The 25,283-nt window shown below is 40.8% G+C and overlaps 1 protein-coding gene across 2 annotated transcripts in view; it reads right to left on the minus strand.

Annotated features, from left to right (window-relative positions):
- DGKE (diacylglycerol kinase epsilon) overlaps positions 1-22,039 on the minus strand; it is a 23,624-nt gene extending 1,585 nt beyond the window's left edge. For both annotated transcript variants that reach the window (XM_065909454.1, XM_065909455.1), the window contains exons 1-9: positions 21,853-22,039; positions 20,969-21,445; positions 13,195-13,354; positions 11,493-11,612; positions 9,225-9,368; positions 8,829-8,986; positions 8,406-8,457; positions 4,587-4,700; positions 3,497-3,568 (exon numbers count right to left, since the gene is read on the minus strand). In XM_065909454.1, coding sequence (XP_065765526.1) covers positions 3,497-3,568; positions 4,587-4,700; positions 8,406-8,457; positions 8,829-8,986; positions 9,225-9,368; positions 11,493-11,612; positions 13,195-13,354; positions 20,969-21,423 — 1,275 coding nt within the window. In that variant the 5' untranslated portion in view covers positions 21,424-21,445; positions 21,853-22,039. The remainder of the gene's footprint in view (positions 1-3,496; positions 3,569-4,586; positions 4,701-8,405; positions 8,458-8,828; positions 8,987-9,224; positions 9,369-11,492; positions 11,613-13,194; positions 13,355-20,968; positions 21,446-21,852) is intronic.
- Positions 22,040-25,283: the final 3,244 nt, after the last annotated feature.

Below are 25,283 nucleotides of genomic sequence, written 5' to 3' on the forward strand. Positions count from 1 at the left end.
CATGTTTGTTGTAATAAATGAATCAACAGTGAATTTTTTAAAATCAAAGATATCCTTTTTCTTACATCCCATTAGTTTTTTCAGGCTTTATCTAACTTGCTGTTTTAATAGCATCTCACACTGCCAACCCTTCCTCTTCCCCTGAAATATTCTCTTCCTTTGCTTTCTGGGAACCAGACTACTTCTCTGGGCGCCCCTCTGCCACTGCTGAGAGCTCCACTCCCAACCTCACACTGAAGGCATTTCACACAGCTATGTACTGGGCTTCCTTCTCTTCTCTACATACTCTGGATTGAAACCTGAACCACTTCTGTCTTGCTAATTGCCATCTCTGTGCTGACGGCTCTATTTTTTGTTGGTGCAGAAAAGTGTACGGGGTTAGATCTGTATATCCAACTGCCCACAAAACGTTTCCCACTGACTGTGGCTCCTAAAGCTCTCATGCACAAAGCTGAGTTAAGCACCTTCTCTGCCATCTGCTTTGCCAGAAAGGGTGGCAGCAGTGGTCCTCACCCGCACTGCCTCACTGGAAGCCTGGAGATCACCTCTGACCTTTGTCTCCACCTCCACACCGATCAAGCGCTGCTTCCGCGTCCCCGGCCCTCGCCGACACTCCTGGCTGCTTCTCTGGCTCTGCTATCCCCTGACTTGCCTCCCAGAGGCTGCTGGATTGACGCTTATCTCACTACGTCCTTCAGTGGCCGGGCTGTGTGCACCATGAACCCAAGTGCCTTAACGGTTTCTCTGTCACCTTGGCCTCTGCCTAGTTCTCCAGCCTTAGCTCTTGTCTCTGTCTCTCCTGCAGGCCACACTCCAGCCTGCACACACTCAAATATGCTATGTTCTCTCCTGCCTCTGGGCCTTTGCCCATGTTGTTCTTAGCACAGAATAATTTTTAACTCCTTCATTTAGCTAAGTTTTAATTTGCAGATGACACTTTGTAACATCTTCCAGAAAGACTTCCTAGTCAGTCACTTTCCCTAAACAGTTTCCAATCTGTGAGTTATGTTTAGTTCAGTTTCAGTTCAGTCACTCAGTCATGTCCGACTCTTTGCGACTCCATGACTGCACCACGCCAGGCTTCCCTGTTCATCAGCAACTCCTGGAGCTTGATCACACTCAAGTCCAACGAGTCGGTGATGCCATCCAACCATCTCATCCTCTGTTGTCCCCTTCTCCTCCTGCACTCAATCTTTCCCAGCATCAGGGTCTTTTCCAATGAGTCGATTTTTCACACCAAGTGGAGAAAGTATTGGAGTTTCAGCTTCAGCATCAGTCCTTCCAATGAATATTCAGTATTGATTTCCTTTAGAATGGACTGGTTGGATCTCCCTGCTGTCCAAGGGACTTTCAAGAGTCTTCTCCAACACCACAGTTCAAAAGCATCAATTCTTCAGTGCTCAGCTTTCTTTGTGGGCCAACATCCATACATGACATGGAAAAACCATAGTTTTGACTAGATGGACCTTTGTTGGCAAAGGAATGTCTCTGCTTTTTAATATGCTGTCTAGGTTGGTCACAGCTTTTCTTCCAAGGAGCAAGCATCTTTTAATTTCATGGCTGCAGTCACCATCTGCAGTGATTTTGGAACCCCCAAAAATAAAGTCTCTGTTTCCACTATTTCCCCATCTATTTGCCATTAAGTGATGGAACAGGATGCCATGATCTTAGTTTTCTGAATGCTGAGTTTTAAGCCAACTTTTTCACTCTCCTCCTTCACTTTTATCAAAAGGCTTTAGTTCTTCTTCGCTTTCTGCCATAAGTGGGGTGTCATTTGCATATCTGAGGTTACTGCTATTTCTTGCAGGAATCTTGAGTCCAGCTTGTGCTTCATCCAGTTTGGCATTTTGCATGAGGTATTCTGCATATAAGGTAAATAAATAGAGTGACAATATACAGCCTTGATGTACTCCTTTCCCGATTTGAAACTAGTCTGTTTTTTGTCCAGTTCTAATTGTTGCTTCTTGACCTGCATACAGATTTCTCAGGAGGCAGGTAAGGTGGTCTGGTGTTCCCATCTCGAATAATTTTCCACAGTTTTGTTGTGATCCACACAGTTAAAGGCTCTCACATAGTCAATAAAGCAGAAGTAGATGTTTTCCTGGAACTCTCTTGCTTTTTCTAGGATTCAATGGATGTTGGCAATTTGATCTCTGCTTCTTCTGCCTTTTCTAAATCCAGCCTGAACATCTGGAAGTTCATGATTCATATACTGTTGAAGCCTGGCTTGGAGAATTTTAAGCATTACTTTGCTAGCATGTGAGATGAGTGCAATTGTGCGGTAGTCTGAACATTCTTTGGCATTGCCTTTCTTTGGGATTGGAATGAAAACGGACCTTTTCCAGTCCTATGGTCACTGCTGAGTTTTCCAAATTTGCTGGCATACTGAGTGCAGCACTTTCATAGCATCATCTTTTAGGGTTTGAAAAAGTTCAATTGGAATTCCATCACCTCCACTAATTTTGTTCGCAGTGATGCATTGTAAGGCTCACTTGAATTCACATTCCAGGATGTTTGGCTCTAGATGAGTGATCACACCACTGTGGTTATCTGGGTCATTAAGATCTTTTTTGTATAGTTCTTCTGTGTGTTTAATTCCTCCAAGACTGCGTATTTTTCTTACATTATTTCTTATGCCATATTAGTGTGGTTTAAATGTTTTTCTTCTCTCCAGACTGCAAACTCAGTGACAGTGAGAGATTTGTCACTGTATGTCTAGTACCTAGAACGCTGCCTGGCATTTAATGGGTGGTTTCACAGGTGATTTTTGTATAAACAGACAACTAGACAAAAAAATGTGCTACCTTATACGCTTCACTCTACCCAAGTAATACAAGTCCAGGAAAAAGAAAATACGATACAGCAGAAGGGAACATCCTTCCCGGCCAGCCTCACCACTCCCCCTGTGCTGTGAGCTCAGAGCCCGTCCAGCTGCAGCAGCTTTCCGGGCTGAGCGTGCAGTCAGGCTCCTCCCCTAGCTCACTTCCGACTCTCTCCCTGAGCTGTTTGCTGTTTGGCTCTTTCCTTACTTTGTTTGGCCATGTTGCACGGCACAGAACAGATGCATCACAACCACAACAGGAATTAAACTTTGGGCTCCATCTTCCTGAGAGTCCATGACTCAGGCACCGCTGTCATAGGGCTTCACACTAGTCATTGCGCATGAGCAGACGCTGTTCAGTGTAAGAGTCAAACGGACTCTGGAGTTACATAAACCTGGGTTCAAATGCTGGTTACCTGTATCCTTGGGCATTCTGTGAACCTGGGCAAGTTATTTAATTTCAAACAGCTTCACGAGTGATGGGAACACAGTAGTATCTGCCTTACAGGCTGTGGTGAAAATTTAGTGGGAAAATGTGTATAAAGCACTTAGAAGTATCTGGTACACAGTAAATACTCCATATATGTTATATCGAAATATGTTAATAGAAAATTCAGCATTTTTGTTTAAAAAAAGTTCATAGTCCAGAGACCACCTAAAAGTTTAAAAGCTTACCTCAACTTTTTTATTCAAATCTTTACATTCTTGCACTAAACAATCTTTGGTTCCATAAAATAAGTAAACAGCCTATGAGAAATGGACAGAAAATATGATATTACAGCAATCTAACAAGCCTTGTAAGCTAGAAAAAGACACTGAACCAAAGCTCCCTGATGTGATGACTGAGTCGTGTATCTAAAGAGTGGACTAGAGACTGATGGGAGGAGGCACCATTATTACTACAGAGTTCAGCCCATTTTTTCAGGGGAGTGTAGGATTAGGTGGTTTGTGCTTAAATGGTGTTTTCTCCCAGTTTATTCCAAAAGCTACACCTTATAAAGAAAATTTCACCTTTTCCTAGTACTTAACATTACTTAATGAAAGTAATACAGGCAAATGTAGCAAACATTTTATAATCACTGTTGAATATAGAAAGGTTGATGGAAGCATTGAGATGCTAATTACTATACTGTATAAACAGCAATACTATTGCCTTGGTAACTATATTAATAAAAGGGAGCTATTTGTAAATTTCAAATATTTGTAAAACAGAATCAGGAACAGATAATTGTAAAACAGAATCAGCATCTATTTGTCACATCCTGTTGCTCAATCACCAAGTCATTAAAAAAAAATTCCAAGACAAATGCTCCACCAAAGGAATCAATTATACTAGAAACCAGAGATGATCTCAGTTAAAACTGTGGTTAAACAAACTGCTCCTTTTTTTACCTCATTTGCCGTTTAGTTTTTTCAGGCCTATGGAATCTATTTTTCCACTAATGACTTCATCAAAAATTTATCCTGCCTAAATTTATTTCCAATTCTAGTTGCCATTTAAGTAAGATAAGCTATCATATATTCCATTTAGTATGCTCTAAAACATTGCAACTCTGAGTTAAAAAATTTTGTCATGGTTATAAAATACTTTAATAAAATACATTTAAAGATCTAATTTGACAGTCTTACACAAAACGGAGCAGGTAAATGTTTCCGTAAGTTAGTTCTATCTCAATCTAGTTGAAAGAGTGCTAGGTATAATTGAACTATTGATTTTTACTGTACCTTAGGTGATAAGCAGGAAATGTTATTTTATCCAACACACCTTATTAAGAATTCTGCTAGAAAACAGAGATGGGGCCTTCTCACGATGAGCGTGAAAATTGAGGGCCATGAGAGCATCAGGTCCAATAGAAAAATAGTTGTTCATTGTGAATTCCTGTGGAAAAGGGTAAACAACAGATTAGGCTTCCATCCATGCCTGTCATTTAATAAATGTATAAATCTTAGTCTTTATGATCTTTATGAAAATTGAGTCATTTACTTTTTGCATAAGCTATTTTATGCTATTCAGTGATGTTCCAGAGATAAAGCTTCAGTTTAAAGGCTGATTCTTTAAGACAAAATTTCACTTTGCATTTCTGGTTAATATGCTACATCTAAACAGCTCTACTCTACACCTAGGCTTCCCCATCGTGTGTTCTCATTATACTTGCTTGTTCCTTCCAGCACTTCTCAGGATCTCAGCCTTGTCAGTCTCCATTAGGCTATTGGTCCCTGCTCAATTTTTCTTACTTCCCAAGCCAGCCTGGGTTCCAAGTCAAGCTGCACTTGGTCTTCTCCCTGAGCAATAGCTTGCACTTCTGACTTCTTGTTCACTGGGTCACAGACTAAAGGTTGACATGCCCCAAATATTAACGCATTTTCTTCCTATTCAAACCTGAAACCCTACTTTTCTTATTTTGGTTAATGTCATTTTCACACATGCTGTCATAAAAACTAGAAATCTTGTAGTAAAGTTTTTTTCCCTGCTTCCCCTAATAGCAATCAGTTGCCAAGTCTTGATCAATACTACTTCTAAAATGTCTCTGAAGAGGGAACATGCTGAGTCATGGTGAGGAAGGTGCTGAGTTATGGTGAGAAAGTATGTAGTCCTCCTTCTAAAATTCCCTTTGTTTTGTCATGGTGCAGGTTTCTTACCTATTTTCACATTATCTCCAGTATTTTTTTTTTTAATTATTTTCTTTCTTGTTTTTATATATCATTAATTTTAAGTTGGGGTTTAGCAGCTTTACAATGTTATATTAGTTTCCGCTGTACGACCAAGTGAACCAGCTGTATGTATGCACACAGCCCCTCTCTCTCGGACATCTCTCCCCATTGCCACTCCCCCACCCCACCCATCTAGGTCACCACAGAGCACCAAACTGAGCTCCCTGTATTGCACAGACACTTCCCACTGCCTAGCTATTTTACACATGGTAGTGTGTATACACGTCAGTACTAATCTCTCAGATCACCCCACCCTCTCCTCCCCTTGTGCCCACAGCACATGTCTGTCTGTCTCTATGTCTGTATCGCTACTCCTGACTTGCAAATCAGGATTTGCAAGGTTCATCAGTACCATTTTTATAGATTCTACATATATGCATTAATATACAATATTTGTTTTTCTCTCTCTGACTTACTTCACTATGTATGACAGACTCTAGGGCCATTCACATCTCTACAAATGACCCAATATTATTCCTTTTTATGGCTGAGTATAGAAAGAGTGCCTGAAGAACTATGGATGGAGGTTCGTAACATTGTACAGGAAGCGGTGATCAAAAGCATCCCAAGAAGAAATGCAAAAAGGTAAAATGGCATTTTTATCTTCTCTGAGGAGGCCTTGCAAATAGCTGAAAAAATAAGAGAAGTGGAAGGCAAAGGAGAAATATACCCATTTGAATGCAGAGTTCCAAAGAAGAGCAAGGAGAGATAAGAAAGCCTTCCTCAGTGATCAATGCAAAGAAATAGAGGAAAACAATAGAATGAGAAAGACTAGAGATCTTTTCAGAAAATTAGAGATACCAAAGGAACATTTCATGCAAAGATGGGCACAATAAAGGACAGAAAAGGTGTGGACCTAATAGAAGCAGAAGATATTAAGAAGAGGTGGCAATAATACACAGAAGAACTGTACAAAAAAGATCTTAATGACCCAGATAAACACGATCGTGTGATCACTCACCTAGAGCCAGACATCCTGGAATGTGAAGTCAAGTGGGCCTTAGGAAGCATCACTATGAACAAAGCTAGTGGAGATGATGGGATTCCAGCTAAACTATTTCAAATCCTAAAAGAGGATGCTGTGAAAGTGCTACACTCAATATGCCAGCAAATTTGGAAAACTCAGCAGTGACCACAGGACTGGTAAAGGTTTGTTTTCATTTCAATCCCAAAGAAAGACAGCACCAAAGAATGTTTAAACTACCACACAATTGCACTCACATCACACACTAGCAAAGTAATGCTTAAAATTCTCCAAGCCAGGCTTCAACAGTACATGAACCCTGAACTTCCAGATGTTCAAGCTGGATTTAGAAAAAGCAGAAGCAGCAGAGATCAAACTGCCAACATCCACTGGATCATAGAAAAAGCAAGAGAATTCCAGAAAAACATCTACTTCTGCTTCATTGACTATACTAAAGCCTTTAACTGTGTGGATCACAACACACTGTGGAAAATTCTTCACGAGATGGGAATACCAGACCATCTTACCTGCCTCCTGAGAAATCTGTATGCAGGTCAAGAAGCAACAGTTAGAACTGGACATGGAACAACAGACTGGTTCAAAATTTGGAAAGGAGTACGTCAAGGCTGTATATTGTCACCCTGTTTATTTAACTTATACTCAGAGTACATCATGCAAAATGCCGAACTCTATGAAGCACAAGCTGGAATCAAGACTGCAGGGAGAAACATCAATAATCTCAGATATGCAGATGACCACATTCTAATGGCAGAAATCGAAGAGGAACTACCGAGCCTCTTGATGAAGGTGAAATAATAGAGTGAAAACGTTGGCTTAAAACTCAACATTCAGAAAACTAAGATCATGGCATTCGGTCTTATCACGTCATGGCAGATAGATGGGGAAACATGGAAACAGTGACAGACTTTATTTTTGTCGTCTCCACAAAATCACTGCAGATGGTGACTGCAGCCATGAAATTCAAAGATGCTTACTCCTTGGAAGAAAAGCTATGACCAACCTAGAAGCATATTAAAAAGCAGAGATATTACTTTGTCGACAAAGGTCAGTATAGTCAAAGCTATGGTTTTTTCAGTAGTCCTGTATGGATGTGAGAGTTGGACCATAAAGAAAGCTGAGCACCAAAGAATTGATGCTTTTGAACTATGGTGTTGGAGAACACTCTTGAGAGCCCCTTGGACTGCAAGGATATCAAATCGGTCAATCCTAAAGGAAATCAGTCCTGAATATTCATTGGAAGGACCGATGCTGAAGCTGAAGCTCCAATACTTTGGCCACCTGCTGCGAAGAACTGACTCACTGGAAAAGACCCTGATGCTGGGAAAGATTGAAGGTAGGAGGAGAAGGGGATGAGAGGATGAGATTGTTGGATGGCATCACTGACTCAATGGACATGAATTTGAGTAGGCTCTGGGAATTGGTGATAGACAGGGAAACATGGTGTACTGCAGTCCATGGGGTCACAGAGTTGGACACGACTGAGCGACTGAACTGAAATAATGTTCCACTGTACACATTTACCACATCTTCTTTATCTATGCATCTGTCGCTGGACATTTAGGTTGCTTTCATGTAAATAGTGCTGTAATGAACACTGGCATGTATCTTTCCTAATTATGATTTTCTGCAAGGAAGACAATACAGATGGCGAAGAGGCACAAGAAAAGATGCTTAACATCACTAATTATTAGAGAAATGCAGACCAAAACTACAATGAGGTATCATCTCCCACTGGAAAGAATGACCATCATCATAAAATCTACAAACAATAAATGCTGGGGAGGGTGTGGAGAAAAGGGAACCCTCTTGCACTGTTGGTAGGAATGTAAACTGATACAGCCACTATGGAGAACAGTATGAAGGTTCCTTAAAAAACTGAAAACATACCTTGGGTTTTCTTAAGTTGTAGTATCCTTTATTTGTTACTTGAACTTTCCATCTAAAAAACAAAAGTTAAAAAAAATCAGTAATTACTAACATATTGTCAGTTAATTATAATTATTACCAATCAACTCTGGATGCCTGGTAGATAAGGTTCTTCTATTAAAATAGCTTTTGGGAAGTAAATACATTTAAATTACCATGTAAATCTTGAGAGGAGTACTCAGCCTAATGTATGACCTAACTTATGATTTACATAACAACACAGTATACAGCAATAAAATAAAACACCAGTGTCCATAAGTACAACTGACATAGTCTTTTACATTTAAACTACATTTAACTTTATAACTACACAAGTCTTCATTTATAATTCAAGTAATATTCCCAAAGCTCAAGAAATCACTTTTGAGGGTAAGTATAACTTACCTATCTAGTTTAATTCCATCTGCTTCCATCACGTTTCTTAAGACTTGTGCAACTGGGATTTCTCCTGCATAACCTGTACCCCACCCCAAGGTATTGGATAGATCATTGCCTGTTCCCAGAGGCAAGACTGCAACTTGTGGAATGTATTTCTCTTGTCCCTACAATACAGAAGATTATTTTAGATTTTTCTCTTCAGACTATTTGGAGGGTAATAATATTTGGTAAAATTTAAAGCCAAAGCAATAAAGATACAAATAATAACTGCTCAATTACAATATTCAAAGCTGGCAAGATCTTCTAATATTCACCTGCATAATAAAAAATATAACCACAAATACTGTGTAACTTTCTTGGAAGTGTTTCTGTGAAAGGCAAGGAGATCTTAAGGATGGATACCTTAATCTTCATTTCGTCAAGGGCATCCAGGACCCAGCCAACAGTCCCATCCCCTCCACAGACAAGGACTCGAGCTGAGTCATAGGGAAGAAGAGTACAAAGTTGTAAGGCTTTGATGGGGGGAGTTTTAGTAACATCAAAAACCTGTAACGTGAAAGAAAAGGAAAAAATTATTTTACCCAACACTGTCACCCACCTGTGAGGATACTTTCCCTCTAGATGAGGACCTAGATGTGCTTAAGTAACAATGCTGGCATTTATCTTTATGCTGGGCAGTATACCAGACTATAGTCACTGTGGCTCATCCTGAGTGAAGTGAGTGAAAGTTGCTCAGTCGTGTCCGACTCTTTGCGATCCCATGGACTATACAGTCTATGGAATTCTCCAGGCCAGAATACTGGAGTGGGTAGCCTTTCCCTTCTCCAGGGGATCTCCCCAACCCAAGGATTGAACCCAGGTCTCCCATATGGCTGGCGGATTCTTTACCAGCTGAGCTACAAGGGAAGCCCTAATGCTGCCCCTGAAAACACGAGTAAACAGCATTCTACTGGAAATGGAGACACAGGAAGGTTAAATAACTTGCCCATGCTTCCTCCGATAATTAAGTGCTGACATAGAAATCGAATCCTATATTCTATCCACTATACAATACTGCCACCTTTATGTTCACATAAAACCAGGCTGTGCTAAGTTCACTTTAACTAGTGCTTCCTATTCTATATGAGATTTAAAAAATCCATTACTAGTGCTAAAGTTAGTACACATTTCTGAAAAACAATTTTGCAATGAGTAAAATGACATAAAGATGAAAGGATCCATGATACCTATAATTCTATAAATGATCTAGGAAAATATTTCAAAAGATGAAAAACCTTGTGTATAAAGATATTCAGTTTAGCATTATTTATAATCATACAACTGTAGAGACAAACTCGACTTCCATCAACAGGAGACTGTATAAATAATGGATACATCCACTTGATGATTTCTTAGTCATCACATATATAATTATGAGGACTAGGTTGCAACATGGGAGAATATACTTTTAGGTAAATGCAAACTTAGATTACTTTTAAAGAAATGCCAACATATAAATGTATGCACAATTCATGAAAAGAACACAGACAAATGAAAACAACTTTGTGTATTTGTGTAGAGGTACTCAGGTGGTTTTCTCTTTTTATTTTTAAATTTTATTTATTTTGGCCTTGCTGCAAGGCTTGTGTGATCTTAGGTCCCCAACCAAGGATTGAGCCCCAGGCCATGGCAGTGAAAGTGCTAAGTCCTAACCACTGAACTCCCAGGGAACTTCCCTTTCTCTTTCCTTTAAAAATTATTTTTATATTTTCTTAAGTTGTATAATGTTGAAAGGGAAAATTACAAATTAGAAAGAATGATTGCTGCACAATGGGTTGTTTAGTTTTTCAAAGTAAAAGTTGCTAGCATGTCATCTCAGTCTCAATGGCGTGAACCTTTTATTCTTACTTTTAAAATTGAGGTATAACTTACATATAATAAAATTCACTGATTTAAAGTGAACAATTAACTGACTTTTAGGAAGTTTAGTGAGCTGTGCATTATTCAATTTAGAACATTTTCGCTACTCCAATAAGATTTCCCAATGTCCATGTGCAGTCACTCCTAATTTCCAGCCCTAGTCTTAGGCAATCACTGATATACTCTCTGGTTCTATAGATTTACCCTTTCTGAACACATTGTATAAAAGGAATCATACAATATTGATCCCCTGCATTGTGCTTCTTTCACTCAGCCTGTTTTTGAGGTTCATTTAATTTGTAGTATGTGTGTACTGGCATTCCTTTTTATCACTGAATATTCCATTCATATGGGTACGTCACATTTTGTTTCATCCAGCCACTGACTAATGGGCAATAGTGTATTTTCACTTTTGGGCTATCATGAAAAATGCTGCTATGAACATCTGCATAAACGTATTTGTGGGATATATGTTTTCATTTCTGTTGGGTAGATTCCTAGAAGTGCTATGTGGTATGGGAAATTTAAGTTTGAATTTTTAAGAAACTGTCCAAGTATTTGCTAAAGTTACTGCACCATTTACATCCCCACCATGAGAATCCCTCTTTATCCACAAATTCAGATGGCTCGATGCTATTTTCATAATTATTATTCTTCCCTATAGCCAGGTGATTACTGGCTTAAAGCATTAACAACCATTACAATTTAGGGAAAATGTAAAACTAAAAATGAAAAGATTACTACAGAAAGAAAGGTCTCCTCTTTGGTTACCTGGACGGGATTTAGAAGGATCCTGAATTCTCCCAGCAATCCTTCTCCCATGTTAGTTCCACTACGAGAGTTGGCCAGAATTATTAATGGAGTCCATTGCTTTCCAAGTTTAGAGGCTAGCTAAAAAAATTAATGTGAGTTACAAAGACCTTAATATCTCAAAGACAGTTTTTCATTTCTTATTAACAACAGTGCTGTAAATCTGCTGAGAGAAAAATCAACTATCCCAATCAGTACAATATAAAATTCAAAGAATTCTAAGAATGGAAAGAGATGAACTAATTTAATTTCTGCTTAATATATTAATTTAAATCTCTTCTACATTATTCTAGATAAGTTATCCAGTATACACTTGGGTACTCATGTAAGAAGGAACTCACTTAACAAGGAATTCCACTGCTAAATCAAATTACTAGAAAGTTTTGACTTAAATTGAGTTAAAAATCTGTCTTTCAGTAACTTTCTACTTTTGATTCCTGAAGTAAGGAATAATCTCATTTGTTTTTCCATATAACTGTTGTGTTCAATCACCTGAAGCATTATAACATTTATTAGTCGTGCCTCTCAGGCAACACATTTCAGTCCTTCACAGAAGGGACATTGATCTTCTCTGCTCTTTTAACCCTGACTGTGCTTTTCTGGATGTACTCTAATTTTCAACCTTCTTAATTTTTTTGAATGGTGTATTCAGAAATATATTCAAGAATCCAGATTTGTACAAAGCCCTAAATCAAATTAAATTCATGTTTCTCTAATCTAACCAGTTCTTTCCTCTCCCCTTCTTCTTGTGGGTATAAACATTAATGAAGATGTTCCCTGGTTTTACTTAGCGATCCTCAATCTCCTATGATGTCAGACTGAATTCAGATACATAAGGGGTTGTGCATTTTTTAAAAGAAGTATCACAATAGCATTAAACATAATGTTTTTAAATTTTAAAATGTCTATTTTGGACTTCCCTGGTGGGAATGTTCACTATTATTTGTGGGAGGATCTAATGTGCAAAGTAAATTCTTATCTTCAGGCACCCTATATGAGGTTCCAAAGGAAAACATTCTTCAGAACAATGTGTGAGGAAAATCTGTTTTCTTTTTACTGACAATAATCATGAGTCCCAAACCTGGCTGTTCATCAGTCATCTGAAAACTTAAAACAAATACAGATTCCTGGGACTTATGGCTACCTGCTCCAGTATTCCTCCCTGGAAAATCCCACTGACAGAGGAGCCTGGAGGGCTACAGTCCCTGGGGTCACAAAGAGCTGGACACCACTGAGTGACTAACATTTTCACTTTCACAATATGGGGTGGTGGTTTAGTCGCTAAGTTATGTCCAACTCTTGCAACCCCATGGACTGTAGCCTGCCAGGCTCCTCTATTCATGGGATTCTCCATGGAAATGGGTTGCCATTTCCTTCTCCAGGGGATCTTCCCGACCTGGGAATCGAACTCGGGTCTCCTGCACTATAGGAAGATTCTTTACCAACTGAGCTATGAGGGAAGCCCAAAATATAACACATCCCCATTTCTCTTTAGACCTGAAAGAACTCAAGTGCCAAAGTTCATGGCACATCTTTAGGAAATTGGTAGGGTATTATGGTTTACCATAATGATTCTTTGCACACACACAGTTCTCAGTGTTTTACACTGACTTAAATAACTTTGTGGAAATCAACTATGTAAAGAAAAATAAACTCTGATTACCATTTCATAATCTGTTTTTTTGTCTTTACGCATATGATTAATGGAGGTTAAATAACTTGGTGGAACGATGAGGTTTTTGAATTCTCCAAAATCACACTTTTCATTCCTTAAGTTATTTTTCATACACTCATCATGTACTGTTTTCTGACACCAAACGCACCTGAGGGAAGGAAAAAAACAGATAATTAACTGGAAACTATAATCACACTAATCTGCAAACCAATCATTTTTGTCAAAAAAACAAATTGTAATCTTATCACCAATGAAAAAGTTGGCAAATAAAAATTTATAATGGCTTTCTACACAGTGAAAATAGAGCAATAAACTTTGAATAAACTTGTTTAACAGTAGTTCTTAAAGCGTGGTCTGGGGAAGATCATTTCAGGGGCTCTGAGGTTGAAACCATTTTAATAGTAATATAAGATGTTATTTCACCTTCATATCTATCAAAAGCATCCAGTAGAATTTTCTGGAAGCTTTGTGATACGTGCCAAGCTGAATGTAGAAAGAGATACAAGCCTCTAGCTGACTTCTACACCAAAGCAATGTACCAAAAATATAAAACGATGCCACTTTTCTCTATTTTCACAAAATATTTTGTTACCAGTATTATTTTTAAAGTGAATATTTTAACCGTTTCTCAGTTTTAATTTATAATGTGGTAAATATCAGTAGATGTAATTCACATAAGCAAAGCTGGTCTGGAATAATGGTTCTATGTACCATGTATTTGGGCTTTGGCTGGAACAGGGTAATTAGGCCTAAAGACCTGCAGCTTAAACATCCCACTGGTCCCAGTACTTGAAGGGTTTCTCAAGGTCCAGTTTGAAAACCTCCTGATTTATAACCATCTGTGAACACTTCAGCAAAGATAGCAAAACAGTCAGTTTCTTATTGGTAGTTAATATGAAACTAATCTATATGTTTACATCTAAATTACAGGCAGAGACATTTATGTTCAAATTTGTCTCTGTGTTTAAATCATATTTGAAACGAGAATAGTGCTGGCAAAGGTTTTAGGTTTCTATTATTAACCTGCTAAGTATTTAATCCACTCACGGATAAGGCAGATCTGACTGTACAGACAAGAGCAGGCCAACAGAAAACAATGGCTATAACTAAATAAATTTTAAAAAAAAGAGGATACAAACTCTTCCACCCCAAGGTCATCTCTCTTGGAGTTCTATTTTAAGGTTGTTTTTTTCCGGTTGGATGTTCAGTTTTGTCAAGTAATTACTGCTATTAATTCAAGAATCCTAATTACTGCTGAAATTATAATTATCTGCATGATCTGTTAAAGGGAAAATGTAAAATAACTTGCAGCATAGACTTTGTTAACACTTGCTTTCAACCTAAGCTTGAGAAATTACAATTTGGCTTATGTAGCCAAAGTATGTTACCTCCACCTACAGCTCTACGATACACTTTAAACTAGTGTATTGTTATTGAAAATAATCTGAAAGGAAACCCCACTGAATTATTTCACGGTTTCCTCTGGCAAGAAAAGTGGGACTGAGGAAGGAGAAGAACACTCACTTTTTACTCTACGTTCTTCTGTATTGTTTGAGTTTCTAAACATCAGTATATATTCATAAACTACTTGAATAAATTTTTAAAAGTGTATTTTAGGTGATATTGGCTTGAAAGTGATAGTGTTAGTCACTCAGTCGTGTCTGACACTTTGCAACCCCATGGTCTGTAGCCTGTCAGATTCCTCTGGCCATGGAATTCTCCAGGTAAGAATACTCTAGTTGGTAGCCATTCCCTTCTCCAGGGGATCTTCCTGACCCAGGGGTCAAACCCACATCTCCTGCATTGCAGGTGGATTCTATACCGCTGACCCACTGGAAGCCCAAATTAAACTAGTATCTGCAACAAAGCACAAACCAAATTAAGGAATAATTCACCATATCAGTGGAGGAGTTTTGATTTTAAGAAGACTTCTCGATTTTGAAGAGAGAATAAAATTTTCTGGTATGGGAGGCACTGCATGCAAGTGTGTATTCTAGAATCTAGATCTTCCCAACCCAGCAATTAAACCCAGGTCTCCTGCATTGCAGGCAGATTCTTTCCTGTCTGAGCCACCAGGGAAGCCTGTTATGCTTGAGAATTTAGAAAATATAGAAGGACATAAAAGTCATCTAGAGATAGTTACTCTTAACTTTTTGATATATTTAATCTCAATTTTATAGTCCTCATAACAATGTATATATGTCTGGAGGTACTTTTCCTCAGAAATTGTATCATGAATTCTATCTTAGGCCATTAAGTATTTTTTTAAAAAAACATGGCTTGTAAAGATGTATCACATCACATGGACATAACATAATTCACTTAATCCTCCCCCCTCTAAAAAATTTAGATAGTTTTTCTAAGTATAAACAACATGATGCACAACCTTAAACATAAATGAGGTTATTTCCCTGGAATCTTTAAAAGTCAAATTACTGAATCAAAGGGCATGCATTTTCCTAAGTTTCTTGAGATGTCTGCCCAGAATGCTTGATACCAGCAAACAAAGGTGTCCATCATATTTAATACTTGCTCAACACTTTTCCTTGATAATTTGAGTGGAAAAGTACTTTGTTGTTTCAATTTGGAGATCTTTGATCACTAGATGAAGCTGAATATTTTTCTGCCTTCTTTTGTGAACTGATTCATAGCCCATCTTTTACTAGGTTTTAATAACTGCACACACTGTTAGTTACATAGGATATCAACTTCTTTTCTGTCATAGTTCCTGCAAATATTTCAGTTTTCTCTTAAATTTACTATTTAATGTACTTAAGTTTATTTTTTGCTAGACAGATCTATATTCCCATGGTGGTTTATTTAAATGCTTTCAAGCTTTGAAGACCTTTACCTTTCCAAATTAGATAAATATTCGCCTATAGCTATCTTCCCCCTCACAATTCAGCTTTAATCCAGTGCTTCTTAACCTTCTGGGGCTACAGATTCCACTGAGAATCTCATGAAAGTGTTAGGCTTCCTGGAACCTTATCTATGAACTAACAATTCCTGCTTCAATCCGTTTGGAGTTTATTTTGGTACAGAGTGTGATATGAAGAGTTAACTTTTTTCCCCTAAAAGAGCACTTGTCCAAGCACGACTGATGAAGTTATCTTTCCTATCCTACTGATTTGTGACACCTTTATCATTCACTAAATTCTCATAAATTTCAGAAAAGACTGTTTTAACCAAGATGATGGCTATTATCAGCCTTTACTCTGTATAAGTAAAGCCAACATACTCACTCCTTCAGCAGCACTCTATTTTTCCTGAGAAATACCATAATCAAAATCGAGACCTGTTCTCTTTATATATTTTGCGCCTGGTGTTTTACTTGATCTAGATTTCAAATCTGATAGGAAAATAAGACATTAATAGCAATATTTTGATATTTTAGTTTTAGTAGTCATGTTTTTGAGTGATTGTTTATGATCTTTATTCTTTCCCCAAATCTCTATTTTGAAAAAATTTAAACTCTTACACAGAAGGAAAAAGAATAGAAAAATGAATACCTTCAAACCAGCCCTTAGCTCTGATTCTTAATTGACATTTTTCTCCCATATTTTCTTTCTTTCAAAATAAACTCATGGAAAGAAAATTGTGGACATTATGAAATTTCACCTTTCAATACTTCATTAAATATTTCCAAAAATACAAGGGTAGTCTCCTTGCTTTTTCCAGTGTTTTGCATTAGAAATTTTTTTTTTAACAGCAACACAGGTAAGCCTACCACCCATATTCCAGCATTAGTAACTTACTGTAATTACTTTGCTTCATTTCTGTCTATCCATTTCATGCGTGCTTAGTCACTCAGTCATGCCTGACACTTTGCGAACCCATGTACTGTAGCCTGTCAGGCTCCTCTGCCCATGGGATTCTCCAGGCAAGAATACTGGAATGGGTTGCTAGTCCCTTCTCCAGGGGATCTTTCTAACCCAGGGATCAAACCCGGGGTCTCCTGCATTGCAGGTGGATTCTTTACCTGGGAAGGCTCTTTTTTTTTTTTTTTTTTTTTGGTGCATAAAAGTAAATTGCAGACATTAGAATATCTCCTAAATACCTCAGCAAGCTGATGAAATCTACAAATACGTACAGTTTCTGAGTTCTGACAAGTAAATATAATCATGTAACTTGTTCTTATGAACACATAGAACATTACCCTATGAGCCATTTTTGTGCAGAAATATGACTGCTTTATTTTAAAAAAAAAGTTCACAAGGGAAAAAAAAAAAAACACTTGCTGGCAACACTGCTTATTATTTTCTCTAAAGTTGCCTGTTAGTAACTTTACCAAAAGGTACCAGCTCTCTCAGTATGCTGGAAGAGGCAACAGAATTATATGTGAAACTGAGATGGTCACCTAAGAAATTCATGTTAGAATGGGGTTCAAACTACAAACATATCTGCCTCCTAATTTTGGGAATATGTTTTATTGGAATACAGATCCTCATTCATTTATGTACTGTCTCTTGCTAGTTTTGTACTATGATGGATGGTACAGTGAATTAATTATGACACACCAAACGCTCTGCAAAGCCTGAAATACTTAGCTTTGGCTCTTTATAGAAAAAGTCTGCCCACCTCTGCTCCAGAAGATAACTTGGTATCTTTGTTTCACATAATTAATGAAATGAATAAACACATACCAATAGAACATAAAATCAAAAAGTTAAGATCAAAGCCTAAAGTTGCCAACATTGCCTTCTAAGAGTCAGAAGTTCTGTATTAATAATCACAGTGGGTATGTATGTGGGGTGGGGTGTAGTGAAGAAAAGGATATAAATAAAAGTGCTTTATAAATAAAAATATAAACCAAAAAGTTTTCTTAATAAGAGACAGAGCACAGTTTTATTCAATAATGTAATGAATACTTAAAAAAGAGAACCCAACTTCCTATTTTAGTCAGACGAGAGGTTAGAAGGAAGAAAAGCAGCGTGGGGTGAAGAGATGAGGATACTAGGTGCAACACACTCTGCCATGGGTGGGGTGGAAGCAGGAAAACACAAAAAAGAAAGAAGGCTACAGGGAAAATAGGATCCAACACAGTGCCTGGCACAAAATAGATGATTAATATGTGAAAATTATAAATAATGACAATATAATAATAAATAATGACAATGGGACTAAATTAAAAGTCCTTTGTCACTTATTCTATAGTGTTTAACTGGGTTGCAGGCTTTAAAATCAGTTATCACATGGCCCTTTGAAATTCTATCTAGCTGAGTAGTCTTCATGGTTTACTTGAAATCTTGGACTTCCTAAGAATGTGAGGCAGACACAGAAGGAGCCCTCCCCAGGGCTGGATAAAATCCAAAGGAGAACAGTCTGGTCTGTGTTTAAAGGTTATAAATATTTAGTTTCTTTATCTGAAATATCTCATTCCTGCAGAAGGTCACAGCAGACGGTAATCCTACATAAAATGATCAGCTAAAATAAATCAGAGCATTGTAGAACACATACTATTAATACTTCAGGTCACTGCTCTTTTCTTCTGGGAATAATAAACATTTCCTAAATTGTACAGAAACCATTTTTACCACGGGTTAAGGGTTCTAGCATGCTAGGAAGAGACTGCTCAGTAACCCGGAGAACAAGCTAAGGAGGAAAAGGAGATCTTTAAGGACAGAGGCTTGTGTTTAAGAAGTACATAAATATAGCAGTAATTCTTAAACTTTACAATCACCTGCAGGGCCTGTTAAAGCGAAGATTCTTGGTTCCCAGCCCAAGTTTCTGATTCAGTGGGTCTGGGGTGAGGCTAACATTGCCAGGAAAAATAGAAGATGCTCAGTTAAATCTGGATTGTAGGTAAACAACAAATAATTTTTTGGTCTAAGTATGTCTTAAATAATGCAAATATTTTTATTTCATTTTGTGTTAGATGCAAATATCTGGTTTTTATTCTGTGTGCTAATCTAACTCTGTGTTAGAATTTGCGTTTCTAACAAGTTTCTGAGTGATACTGATGCTGCTAGTCTGGGGACCTTACTTCGAGAACCACTGATACACAGGATATTATGTCATCATTAAGAAGGAAAAATTAGGGCCAGGGATAAGTGGATTAGGGAAGGATTCCTGGAGGAAAGGGCACAAGATAGTCATTAAGGATGCCAAGAAGCTAGCCAGGAGGAGGATACTTCAGCCGTGAGGAAAAGAAGGGTAAAATGAAAAATTGACATTTAAAGGAAACCACAACCAGCCTGATGCTGCTGGTGCACAAAGCTTAATGCAGACAGTGGGAGGTAAGACTAAAAGGGCAGGAACGGTCCAGAGAGCACAAGGACCCTATATACCATGTTAAGCACCTGGAGTTTACACTGAAAGACCATCACTGTAAGTGATGGGGGTTATGGAAGGGTTTTAAACAGAGCAGAGACCCCTCAGATATGTATTTCTAGAAAGATCACTTAATTGGAGAATCAGAGCACTGTGATGATTTGTTAAGGAGTAACTGAAATGCAGTTAAGATATTTACAGACGTCATTTTAATCTAATTCTGCACAGACAAAAAGAAGGGAAGGAAATAAAACAATACTTAATTCATGTCTTCTTTTAAACCAATCCCAATTCACTAAGAGTAAAGTTTAACTAAGAAGAGAATTATGAAAGATTTTTTAAAAGATACTGGTAACTGAGCTCTCACTGAAGCCAAAAGGACACCTAAATTTGAAAGATCCCAAGGAAAAATGGTTATAAAACTGTAGTTGTTGAAAGTATCTTTTTAAAGTCTAAATCTGATGTGTAATATGTTTTAAAATGAGATTTAAAAATAATTGTTGATATAACAGTGCTCATGTTAATTTTAAAAAAGGACTTTTAAAAACGAAATACAAACAAAAAAGTAACCTGCTATCTTATGCCAGTTTTCTATTTCTGTTCTTAAACATGGTTAGGGGCTTTTCAACCTGTCAGAAACAAAATACAACACAATGAAGATGTCCAGACTTAAGGCAGAGACAAGACTGTACTAGGGGTTAGAAATTCTGGAGGCCAATTCTATTTTACCACTGAGTAAAATTCTCTATCAAATTCTCTCAAATGTAAAATGAATTAGCACAGATAATCTGCAGAGAAGCATCCCCTTTTATTACCAATGTCTAACACGAGCAAAGAACACCTTCACCTATTTTCAGACAATATTTAAGTACACAAATGTGTATTTAAAAGCTATTAAAATATTCTTGGCTTAATCAAAGTCGCTTGGCTAAGATGCCAAAGGTCCTGAAAGACCATCTGGCAAAAGGATTATTCCTTTAAGTGTTCTTTTGGAATGTGCACTATAGCACCAAGCCTATACTAAAAAGATACCTAAAGTGCTGCCCTGGAATGACACCTGTTTTCATTGTACATTCATAATACAAAACCCAGGATGAATCAGTTTTGCAATTTTAGGGAAAAATTAACTGGTCCATATTTCATTTTTCTTTATGCAAAATGGAGCTAATCAATAATTAACAAAAGTTAAAATATAACATACATTGGCCATAAAGTCTGCAGCACTTAGAGACCTCTGGATGAAAGTTAAGAGCCAAGTTTTATTAGTCAAAAAGGGTAGGTTGGCTAAGGAGTGTGGGCCAGAAGCACTCGACAAATAACTACTGCAAAGCTGCCTCGTTCTACCATTCCAGGGCTATATATTAACTTGTTTCCTCTAAGTGGGCAGCTGAGGTCTTTTGTGGCGATCAAAGCAGGCTGCTGACACCCACTCTTTGAAAAGCTTGACTCCCTCCAAGCACTGTGGAGCAATGAGGACCCACTGAAGCCGTACCTGTAATCGCAGAGCTTGGGCTGGTTGCCGCACTGTTGCTTGCAAACTACACAGTAACTGCACAGGGGGACGTTTCCCCGGATCCAGTGGTGGGGCATGGCGTCCAAGGCCTTGCTGTCACTCTTGAGCATGATCTCCTTGCAGGGGAAGCGCTTGTCGGCCTTCTTGAGGCAGCCCTCGTCCACGCGCAGCCCACAGCAGTCGCAGAAGGCGCCCTGCAGGATGTGCTGCGCGCACACACAGCAGTAGGTGGGCTGGCTGAACAGGTCCGTGTCGCGCCAGCCGTGCTTGCTCTTGCGGAAGATGTCCCTGCGGTGCAGCTGCCGGCGCGACCGCTGGACGCTGCACCACAAGGTGATGAGCACGGGCAGCAGCACCGAGCACAGCGTCCACAGGACCAGGTGCCCGTCCGCAAACGGGCTGGCGGGGGGCGCCGGCCGCTCCTGGCCTTCCATCTCCTCCAAGGACGGCGTCTGACTGGGAGAGAAGCGGGCGGGTCCCCCACGGGCTCGCTGTCCCCCTGCCGCCCCTCTCCCTGTCTGTCCAAGTGGCCCCGCTCGCCCCGCCTTGCCCACGGCCGGACCCCGGAGCCTCAGGGTCGCCGATCAGCCTCGCCGAGGGGGCGGCGCCCGGGGCCGTCACGCTCCCCTCCCCCGCCCAGTCCACGCCAGGCCGCGGGGAGGGGAGCGACCCCACTGTGGAGGCCGCTCCTCACGAAGGCGGCGCGGCGCCCCAAGCTGGGGCGCCGTGGCGCACGGGCCTCGCCCGCAGCCGTTAACCCAGGCCCGGCTCACGCGCACCTCGGGGGCTCAGGGCCCCACGAGCCCGCCCACCGCGCGGCCTCAGCGACTAGGGTGCCCTCCCCGCCCGCGCGCCCGGCCTACCTCGTGTGGGGCTGGGGGTTCGGCTCCGGGGCCCAGGCCTCGGGCCTTGCTGTCGCCCTCGCGTAGCCGCGAGGCCCGCCCGGCGTGCGGACTCCGCGGGAGAGGCCGGCGCCGCCGCGGCCGCGGGTTATGGGGCGGGGCCTCAGCCGGAGCCCCTGGGCTACAAGGAGGTGTGAGGCGCGATCGCAAGGCCGCGGGGCCTGACGGGGCGGCGCCTCGACAAGGGGAGGGGTTAGATCGGGGGGCGGGGCCTCGGCAGGAGCACTGGGGCTGCGAGGAGATGGGAGGCGAGGCGGCGGGGCCGGCCGGGGCGGGGCCGGTCGAGGCGGGGCCTCGGGGATGGGGCGTGGCTATATCGGGGGCGGGGCCTCGGGGGAGCGCCCGGTCTGCGAGGAGGTGTGAGGCGAGGCCGCGGGGCCTGAAGGGGCGGGGCCTCGCGGACAGGGAGGGGCCTGGCGGGCAGGGTGGGGCTAGATCGAGGGCGGGTGTGTGGGCGGGGGTTAGGGAGGACAGTGGACGGAGGAACAGTAGAGGGGGCGTTCGAAGTCTCCGAGCCTGTGATCACAGGGAGTTCTGACATGAATATTTTGTTTACGCAGTATACGTTTTTCTATGACCTGTAGCCTCACCCCTCCTCACTATCAGAAGAAGGTGGAACCTGGCACAGTTCTGAACACGGAAAGGGAGAAAAGTGGCAGTTTTGAGTGTGTTATGTACTGATTGAAGGGGACAATCCAAGTCAAAAATTGACGGCTGTTGCCTGCGCTCTTACTAGTTACTTATTAGACACACACTGGCCGCGGGCTCACTCTGTGCCAAGCACTGGGCGAGGAGCTCCAGCTCTTGGAGTGTCGGCACTGTTGAAACCTGCCTAACAAGAAGAATTTGGTAGCCTTGTTTAATGACTTACAGCACCGTAGCTTCCATCTTTGCACTTAGCAGGGGCCATGCTAAACTTATCATGCCCATTTTACAGATGAGGAAGGCCGAGGTACAGAGAGGTTGAGAAATATGTTTGATGTCATAAACTCAGTGTTGGGCCTGAGATCACCTTAACTTCGTCATTGAAATTCACTTCAGTTCAGTCGCTCAGTCCTGTCCGACTCTTTGCGACCCCATGAACTGCAGCAAGCCAGGCCTCCCTGTCCATCACCAACTGCTGGAACCCATCCAAACTCATGTCATTGAGTTGGTGATGCCATCCAACCATCTCATCCTCTGTCATCCCCTTCTCCTCCTGCCCTCAATCTTTCCCAGCATCAGGGTCTTTTCCAATGAGTCGGCTCTTCGCATCAGGTGGCCAAAGTATTGGAGTTTCAGCTTCAGCATCAGTCCTTCCAATGAACACCCAGGACTGATCTCCTTTAGGATGGGCTGGTTGGATCTCCTTGCAGTCCAAGGTACTCTCGAGTCTTCTCCAAAACCACAGTTCAAAACCATCAATTCTTCGGCTTTCAGTTTTCTTTATAGTCCAACTCTTACATGCATACACGACCAATGGAAAAACCATAGCCTTGACTAGATGGACCTTTTTTGGCAAAGTAATGTCTCTGCTTTTTAATATGCTGTCTAGGTTGGTCCTAACTTTCCTTCCAAGGAGTAAGTGTCTTTTAATTTCATGGCTGCAATCACCATCTGCAGTGATTTTGGAGCCCCCCAAAGTAAAGTCAGCCACTGTTTCCACTGTTTCCCCATCTGTTGCCATCTGTTTTCACTGTTGCCATGAAGTGATGGGACTGGATGCCATGATCTTAGTTTTCTGAATGTTGAGTTTTAAGCCAACTTTTTCACTCTCCTCTTTCACTTCCATTAAGAGGCTCTTTAGTTTGTCTTCACTTTCTGCCGTAAGGGAGGTGTCATCTGCATATCTGAGGTTATCAATATTTCTCCTGGCAATCTTGATTCCAGCTTGTGCTTCATCCAGCCCAGCCTTTCTCATGATGTACTCTGCATATAAGTTAAATAAGCAGGGTGACAATATACGGCCTTGATGTACTCCTTTTCCTATTTGGAACCAGTCTGTTGTTCCAGGTCCAGTTCTAACTGTTGCTTCCTGACCTGCATACAGGTTACTCAAGAGGCAGGTCAGGTGGTCTGGTATTGAAGTTAGCTTCAATCTATACGATCAAAGGGGCTTCCCTGGTGGCTCAGTGGCTTCTCGTTGTGGAGCACAAGCTCTGGGGCACGCAGGCTTCAGTACTCGTGTCACATGGGCTCGGTTGCCCTGTGGCATGCGGGATCTTCCTGGATCAAAGAATGAATTGGTGTCCCTTGGATTGCGAGGTGAATTCTTAACCAGTGGACCACGAGGGAAACCCAAGGTGTGACCTTTGACCACCTCCATTGTCATCATCTAAAAATGTGGGTTCCCAGGTCTTCATCAGATCCCTGGATCAGAATTGTACTGGAGTTAGGAGTCGACCTTCTTAACAAGCTCCCCAGATAATTCTTTTATTTATTTATTCAAACTTTTGTTTGGTTTAAATTGTGAAATGTATATAACACACATACAAAAGATTTTTATAAAACATATGCACAGTTAAAAAAATAATAAGCACATGTATACCTGCCATGTAGGTCACTGTATTGAACATTAAGAGCCTTTCCTATGCCCACCTGATGGCTATGCCTCCTCCCCCATCAGGAAACTGTCATCCCATTTTCTGTGTTCTCCATTCCTTGCTTTTCTTTATAGTTTTACCCTTGCTGAAGCTGTCTCTACACAATATACTTTTGTTTAGTAAAACAAGCCCAAGCCTGGCGCTGTCAGGAAGTAGGAGCGAGGCCGGTAATACATGAGGGCTCCCAGGATGACAAGATATACTGAGCAGGGGCCGGGTCAGAATCTGGGCTCAGTTTCCACCCTGAGAAGATCCCACCTGGAGAAACCAGTGGCGGTGGGCTTGGGAAGATTGTTCAGCACCGTGGGGGTCAGCTGGGCCGGGCTGTAGTTTGAATATCTGGAAAAATATGGCTGCGGAAGGGGATGCCCTCTAGGTTTGCTTCTCAGCTCAGTAAAACTTCCTTCGAGGTCTTAGAAGAAGGTCCAGATAAGGAATGAGTATCTTTAGCTGATCCAGGCCATATACATGGTCATTAAGATAAACAAGGTACAGATAGTCTGTCCCAGGCTCACCCAGCTGCCTGTCCTCAGCGTGTCTCCGTATCGTGATGCCGACCTGCACCGCCTGTCCCCCGTGTCAGAACACAGAGGTCGCCTTGGGATCCTCTTCACCGCCATCCTGTTTGCATCTTCTGTTTCCTGGGTCCTGTGACTTCCCCTTTCTTGGTGATTCTCTAGGTTTTGTGGAGCACATCCTTCAGTAGGTTTGAGAGCAAAGCTACCTGGGAAGCATATTTTTGAGTCCTTGCATGTTTACACATGTCTTTATTCCTCCTTCTATACCTCATTGTTTATCTGCATGTACAGG

Source organism: Muntiacus reevesi, chromosome 18, assembly GCF_963930625.1.
Source record: "Muntiacus reevesi chromosome 18, mMunRee1.1, whole genome shotgun sequence".
Taxonomy (NCBI): domain Eukaryota; kingdom Metazoa; phylum Chordata; class Mammalia; order Artiodactyla; family Cervidae; genus Muntiacus; species Muntiacus reevesi.